The 8,420-nt window shown below is 30.3% G+C and overlaps 1 protein-coding gene across 1 annotated transcript; it reads left to right on the top strand.

Moving 5' to 3' along the window:
- Window positions 1-3,866: 3,866 nt before the first annotated feature.
- On the top strand, window positions 3,867-6,379 carry LOC145955879 (putative N-acetyltransferase HLS1-like). The gene is made up of 2 exons (XM_083071234.1): window positions 3,867-4,436; window positions 4,699-6,379. Exons 1-2 carry the CDS (start codon window positions 4,263-4,265, stop codon window positions 5,689-5,691), a joined length of 1,167 nt encoding a protein of 388 aa, XP_082927360.1. The 5' UTR covers window positions 3,867-4,262; the 3' UTR covers window positions 5,692-6,379.
- The last annotated feature ends 2,041 nt before the right edge of the window (window positions 6,380-8,420 follow it).

Raw genomic sequence — 8,420 nt, 5'->3', positions numbered from 1 at the left:
AAAAAAAAACACATATCTCAATATAGTAAACATGTTAAAATATAATTTCACATGTTTGAATAAAATATTATTTTCTCGACCCCTTCAACCTAAAAATAAAAATATAAAAAACATGATAGAATATTTTAAAAAATAAATAAATAAATAGCACCTAAAAATGATTTTTTAAAACTTGTAACAAATTAAATTCTTCGTACATCAACAAATTATAATAAGCGCACGGCTGAAAAGAGTTGAATAACAAAACAGTTAATTTTAATTAATAGGTGTTATAGTTTACTAAAATGAAATATGTAACTAAACATTTATTTGATTGAAAATACATTTTTATTAATTTTAAATTTAATAAAAAAATTAAAATAAATAAGTAAATAAATAAAAGGTATTGCACTTTCTTTAAGAACATGGGCAGGTCCAAGGATGAAAGGGTCGGCTCCAAAATTAATTAGTTTACAAAAAACTATATATGCATATACTACCATTTTAAGCATATACCCTTTTTAAGAAATACCGAAATGAGTCCTCAAATATACTTATATAGTTCCGGTATAATTAGTCGATAAATATGTTATTTGAACATATCAAAGAGAGTGGTTATATTTATTTAAATGATCTATCCATGTCGAAAAAAATTAATTTCCGATGGTTGGTTAAATATATTCTTAGTGCATGATAAAAAGAGAGAGTATATTATATTGAGATTCATTCACTTTTAGCCCCTCTCCATTAAGCCTTGAAGTTACAATACTTAGGAACCTTATTAGTTCTTATATATATGTATTATAAGAAGTTAACAATTCATGTTAATGATGTATGTGCATAAACCTATAGATTTTCATAAATTTAAACATGAAATTTATTAACGAAATTTATTCCAGAGATTTTCAAGCAGTATATCTCCTATAATATTTACATGTAATTAACTTTTATAACTAAATCCATAATCTTCCACTATAGCCCCCGTACCCGTAGTTCATAAGAAGCAAGGAGAAACGCCAAGAAACATAGTTAATATCACAATAAAATGGATGAATCGCATCTGATAACAATTTAATTAGGTTCAAGTTCAGATGCGTGCTTTTTGAATTTTTTGTCACAAACAAGGAAAGAACCACTCTTTTGCACATTGAATTCGCTGCAGAAAGGGCTGAGATAAGTAGATAAACACGATCAATGAAAGATATAACTATTTTTAAATCCATATAGGGATTAGAACGATAACGGTAGTATTTGAATCTAAAACTTTGTTCATACTCCTTTATTATCTTATTTCACTGTTAGACTGACTTTAATTATTTCAGATATATTTAATATTAATATAATATAAAGTAATTTTTGGAACACAATAATTAACTAGGAAAGCAAGCAGCACACCAACAAGAAGCAATGGTACTCCTTTTTGTTTGGTTGAAAATGAAGCATGAATTTGAGGGAAAGATAGGGCAAGAAGAAGTGGAGAGATTGGATGAGAATGAGCATAGAATGTTTTTTTGAGTTTGGAGTGAAAAGGAACTGAATGGAGATGATCTAGAGAAAAGACTCCAAAAAAAAACAAACAACATTTGTTGGAATTGGGTGGGACCCACATCCCCACCATTTAGTACTCATGGGCACATTGTAAATGCAAACTCCAAAAGTATCCATCCAAAGGTGTGTAGAGGAGGACAACATAATGCATGCAAAGAAAGGCACAACAAGACAGGTGGTACACTTGTTGTGGAGGATACAATCATGAGCCTAAGGGAACCTCCCACTACAATTTTTTTCGTTCACCCTTCAGTGGTGGGGCCCACCCCCATTTATGTACACGTGTGTGCTTCCCCATTGGCTGAATGAAGCACATATTGGCGCCACGTGTCTTTTCCATTAATAATGGGGGATCTGATGATTAGTGAGGAAAAGGAAGGTAGTTGGAAGGAACAAAGAGTTAGGGTTAAAGCTAAGTGTGTATGTATGTAAAGGCTATATAAAGCCGGAAAAAGGAAGAAAAAGACAAAGGGTGGGGGGGAGAAAAATAAAGGATATCATATGATGAAAATGCTTAAGGTTTGTGGATGGATGAGTTATATATGCATTCTAATTACACTTTCGATTCGAACAAAGCTACCATCATAGTTAACACATTGGTTTTTATTTTATTTTAAGGGAAATATATATTGTGTTTGTTTATTTACACTTAAAGATTTAAGTATTGTGCATGTCTTGGCTATAAAAGATGACTATATTGAATAGAATCATTAACTTAATAAGAAATTTTTCATAATGGAATTACATAACGTTTTATATATGATGAAATAAGCCAATTTTTTTTGTCCTTTTATATATGTAAATAAATACTCGTTTTTGTAAAATATTGGAGTGGTCTACCTTGGAATGATTTATAATATTGCAAGGACTATATATATATATATATATATATATATATATATATATATATATATATATATATATATATATATATATATATATATATAAATCATGGATAAAGTTACATTTTATTTGATAAGTAACTTTATAAAATACATCTTCTGAATATATGAATATTCATTGTGAGAAGTATATATTTGGGTATTCTTAAATTTATAAACTTTATATAGTTTCACAAACGAAAATAAATATAACCCTCGTTTCTTTTAAGTGTTTAAGATTTTGGCATAAATATATATATATATATATATATATATATATATATATATATATATATATATATATATATATATATATATATATATATATATATATAGGGAAGATATCAAGTGAGAAGAAATTTATTATGAGAGATGATAGAGTTAAAATATAACTTTTAGATTAATCAAGTGAGAAAAAATTAATCTAAGAATTATATTTTAACCCTCTCATATCTCATAATAAATCTCTCTCACTTGATATGCTCCCTATATATATATATATATATAAATATATATATATATATATATATATATATATATATATATATCACTTTTATTAAATTTGTTATCTTTTTTATAAAAAAAATTGGTTAAATATCTCCTAACTTAGTAGGTCAAATACTAATCTCGCTACCAGTAAGTTGATTGTCTTTCACACACATTATATCCTTTAAGTAATTTATCTTATTAAGCAATATTTTATACCTTTATTTATCTTATTAAGTAATTTATTTACTATTTACTAGTGAGGAAAAAAACACTCCATGCATCTGTTAAAAAAGAGAGAATAACATTTTTCCTTGTAATTTGTGATAATTATTAGAAATTATATGTTGTTAGTAAAGATAAAATAGGGCCACAAGGAGGTTCTTAACTCAATTCCTATATATGAAAAACATCTCCTTAGAGAGGAGGTTTATCCATGTTACTCAAACCTATGAGATTGTGAAGTTTTCTTTCCACAGTTTTATGTATAAAAAAAATAATATGAGAAAAGTAAAAGTGGAAATCAAGTGGGGTGATCCTTTTTATTATTAGTATATTTTTTTTTCATTTGTCTCTCTTTTAAAGGGTGTAATTGATAAACAGAAATTATTATTTTCTTAAATAAAAGAAGAAAAAAATACACGCGCGCGCACAATCTCCTCTTCCTCGCTTTTCTAATATGAATGTCGGATTTGAATTGTACTCACCGGGTGATAATTAACCTTCATTTAAATAGTAAAGTACAGTTTATCATTAAATTTTAGTATAGTTGATTTAAATTTGTCTGACATAATTTAAGCCTCACACAAATCAATTCAAGGGATAGTAAATCATCACTAAAAATATAATGAAGGATGAAAAAAAGAGAATATATAATATTATGCGAGAAATTCTTACATATAAGAATAAGATTACCTTAACCTATGTATACGAGGAGTGGATACAAAAAGCTAGAGACAAAAAACACATTCTATTAATAATCTAACTTTTGTCTACTATTTTTATTGAAGCCTAGGTTATTGATGATTCTGATAAAGAACATTCTCCCAAGTTCCAATCTCTCTCTTTCTATTTCGACTATCTCTCTCTTCCCACCTCCTTTTAATTTTGTTTTGTATTTTTTTGCATTTTGTGTTTTTCTTTCTATCCCCTGGCCTCCATATAAATCATTATCATAATGAAGTCTATGCCAAACCATTCTTGTTGTAGTACTTGTGTTACTTCTGGTTGGTTGCACTGTCTTGCTATTTGTATATCTTGTGTACCTTCTTAAGCTTTGAGTTTAATTCCTTTTACTTTTGTTTCACTCAATCATCACATACACATCAAACTCCTTCAACTCCCTTCCCTAAATCTCCTTTCTTTGGCATGGAATTCAACAAGTTCAGAATCAGAAGCTATGAGGGGCAATCTGATAGGGCTCAAGTGGAAGATCTTGAGAGAAGATGCGAAGTAGGGCCATCAGAAAGTGTGTTTCTCTTCACAGACACTATGGGTGACCCCATTTGTAGGATCCGGAACAGTCCCATGTACATGATGCTGGTAAGTGATATCAATATGCAATACCATGCCACTACTGAGGCACTATCTTCATGTCTTCCCAACTTTTTTTTTTAATAATGCATCACAACTAGGAGTCTTTTTTAGATGCAAATTTAAAAGAATTTTTAAGAGTTTCAAATTTTTCTAGTGGAGGAGTTCGCAAAAGTAATTCTAACTTGTATTCGAAAATGGTATATGTCTTCTTTTTCTTATTGTTTGATCATCATGTCCAGCACTAAGTGCATGCTGAATTTGGTGTTAGGTGGCAGAGTTGGACAATGAATTGGTTGGTGTCATTCAAGGGTCTATAAAAGTGGTCACGGTTCATGGCCATCCTCCAAAGGATTTGGCAAAGGTGGGGTATGTCCTTGGCCTAAGGGTATCACCCCATCATAGGAGAAAAGGGATTGGCTCAAGCCTAGTGAAAAGGCTAGAAGAATGGTTCACTTCCAAGGATGTGGACTATGCATACATGGCAACAGAGAAAGACAACCATGCCTCAGTGAGTCTCTTCATGGACAAGTTTGGCTACACCAAGTTTAGGACTCCAGCTATTCTTGTGAACCCTGTGAACCATCATTGCTTTCAGATATCACCCAACATTGAGATTGCAAGGCTGAAGGTTGACCAAGCTGAGTACCTCTATAGAAGATTCATGGGGTCAACAGAGTTTTTCCCTAATGACATAGGGAACATACTTAGGAACAAGCTCAGTTTGGGGACATGGGTGGCTTATTTCAAAGGAGATATTGCTTGGGGTGATTTTGGGTCGGATGGGCAAGTGCCAAAAAGTTGGGCTATGCTTAGTGTATGGAATAGTGGTGAAATATTCAAGCTAAGGCTAGGGAAAGCACCTTTTTCTTGCTTGTTATGCACCAAGAGTTGGTGGCTCATTGATAAGATGTTCCCATGCTTGAAATTGCCTACCATACCTGATTTCTTCAACCCATTTGGGTTCTATTTCATGTATGGGGTGCACCATGAAGGGCCATTCTCAGGGAAGCTAGTTAGGGCCTTGTGCCAATTTGTACACAACATGGCTAATGAGTCCAAGGATGAGAATTGCAAGGTCATTGTGACTGAAGTTGGAGGAAGAGATGAGCTCAACCATCATATTCCACACTGGAAATTGCTCTCATGCCCTGAGGACTTGTGGTGCATAAAGGCCTTGAAAAATGAAGGGACAAACAAGTTCCATGAATTGACCAAAACCCCACCAACAAGAGCACTTTTTGTAGACCCAAGAGAGGTTTAGGTTTAAAGCATGTATGATCCCAAAAAAGAAAGAGGGGGGGGACAAGAAAAAGCTTGCAAAATATCTTGACCTTAATTTTATTTCTTTTCTTTTCTTACCTTAGCTTTGTCTAGGAACCAAAACCCCACCCACCTCATGTATTGTGTGATAAGTCCATCCATCCATCTCTCCTGGTGGGGTTTTTTCTCTAGTTCCTTTCACATCGGTGACACAAAATCTCAAAAGATATCCATAATTTAGGTGCCACACTTTGGTGTCATTCTTAGCAATTCCATCTTGTGCCTCATGAATTTGACTACTCAATCATCCTAGTGGTCCAAACTTTGTCCCTTCCCCTCAGGTAAAATTTTGAGCTGGACCCTCCTCCCTCCCTTTCTATATCTCAACTTTAAATCTCATTCTCAAGATCTATTCTTTCTTAAAGAATGAGAGAGGTCATTTTGATTGAAATTTTGGGGGAATATATATCCTTCGTGAAGATGATGACAGTACTATTCTATGGATTGGTTGCTAATTTTACGGATGGAAAGATGTGTTGCCATAAATGATCACCATTGTAAGTTCTTCTGCATTAATAATTAATGATGAAGATACCTTACAGTCAAGAAAAGATGAATTGAAAAAGAAATGTGTTTATCCTAATATAAGTATGTAATCTACATTAATAAGACTAAAATATGTTTTATAACCCGGATTCCACGTTTACGTATGTACTTTCTGTTTTTCACCTAGCTATAATTATGAGTCCAAATTCATCATGTATATAATATATGGTACTATGGTCCAGCTTTTGATTGGCACCGTCCTTTCTTGAGCAAAGTTAGTCTTGTTGGTTCGGTAACTATTAACATTCCTTACCTTATGACCAATCACGAAAAGATAGAGGTCACTCATTGAAGGAATAATGAACTTGGAAAAAGATTTGTGAAAATTCAAAGCAATTCAATATTTTGAGAAAGAAAGATAAATAAGGGTAAAGATGATACGCAATACCAATAGTAAATATCATACATATATTATATAAAAAAATCACATGCAATTTTTATTAATTAAATATAATTATGTAGTTGAATTGAAATTATTATCTAATATAAAATTTTAGCTTTCATAACATTAAACATAATTACATATCTAAGATTCAAAATTAAACTATTAGTTAAATTGAAAGAATGATAACCTACATAATAAATGGAAATAATAAATATGAATAGAATATTTAATTCACAAAGCTGTTTAAATATCATCACTTACCTTTCGTAAGATTCCACTACAGCAATTGGGTATATATTTTCATTCATCTTTTACTACATTCTTTTTTCATGTCTTTCTTCCCTCCACCCAAAATGGGGTGGTGGTTGATATTCCCCCCACAAAACTGTTTACCATGGTACATTGGTGGTACACGACTATTTTACTATTTCATCAAACAAGAGGCCACCAATATTCTAAATTAATTACTAGTCATTGCAATAGAAAAACATAAAAAACCCAGCCAACTTTTTTCAGCAATTGATATTTTCAACATGCACATTTGAATTGCTTAACTGTGATGGTTATTTTTATCTTGATTATTATAATATATGATGGGAAATCAAAGCATAAGATGTGGAGGAAATTGAACTTTGATCTTCAACTTAACAATCCTTATTGGTGAGAACTGCAAATAGGTAACAGGCTAGTGAAACTGTTTAAAGCAAGGTCCATTTTAATTAAAAATAAGCTTTATATACCTTTGAATATGAGATCTGGCATTTGGGCCTAAAAACTTCGTTAATTATTAGTTCAAATTAATATAGTAATAAATAATTACTATGCCTAAGTTTATATACGGCACAGTCTGAAACAGTAAGAACGTGTCAGAAAAAGTAGCACAGGGTTTGGTCAATTAATCATCAGTGTTTACACACCAGACACCATCACGCATTCACGCACCACCAGAACCACCTACTTGAACGGTATTGTTTTTATTATTATTATTATTTGCCATAGACAGGTAGTATTCTATCGTCCAAAATTATTGATATTTAATTGAAGTTAATTTACACCATTTTAAGAAATATTTAATATTATTTATAAATTATTATATTTAATTTAAAATACTTTTATTTGATATTTATTATAGAAGTAGTCGTGAAATAAAATATGATTATTAAATGAGATTATATATATATATATATATATATATATATATATATATATATATATATATATAATATAACAATAAGACTTAGAATTATAAATTTTTTTTAAAAAAAATTGAAAGGAGTTACTTTTTTCCTTTTCGCATATCACATTTCATGTTGATTCTTTTTTTCAGTTACACCGAGGATTGAGAAGCTTTAAGTGAAACTAAACACTAAAAAGAAAAATAATTTCACATTACATTCAATTGATCAAAGCTCTTACGAAAATATTTTGGAATTCTGCTAGAAAACCACAATTTATAAGGATACAATAGTCATCAACATTCTCAATATAAAAGTTGTATATGGTTAATTGATAAAAATAGTTATTGATGTAATTTTAAAATCATTATTGTGAAAAGTAAATAAATATATATATACGATTATATGAGACTATGATTATCCTAACCTTAGATATAAAATAAAATATTCATTTTATATATATTCAAAAATTATTTATTATTGGATGATATCAATACTAAAAAAAATGTAATTATTACTATTAGTTGGCAGTCAAACTATTTTGTAAGTAGTAACTTTTTATTT

Source organism: Cajanus cajan, chromosome 3 (genome assembly GCF_000230855.2).
Source record: "Cajanus cajan strain Asha chromosome 3, NIPB_CcT2T_4, whole genome shotgun sequence".
In the NCBI taxonomy this organism is placed as follows: Eukaryota; Viridiplantae; Streptophyta; class Magnoliopsida; order Fabales; family Fabaceae; genus Cajanus; species Cajanus cajan.
The sequence above is the reverse complement of the archived record's forward strand: the minus strand, read 5'-3'. Positions and strand labels throughout refer to the sequence as shown.

What these genes read in the sequence shown, in the direction of transcription:
- LOC145955879 (XM_083071234.1), top strand. Translation starts at nt 4,263, where the DNA reads ATGGAATTCAACAAGTTCAGAATCAGAAGCTATGAGGGGCAATCTGAT. An exon ending in GTCCCATGTACATGATGCTG is followed by an intron (nt 4,437 to 4,698) that starts GTAAGTGATATC and finishes ATTTGGTGTTAG; the next exon opens with GTGGCAGAGTTGGACAATGA.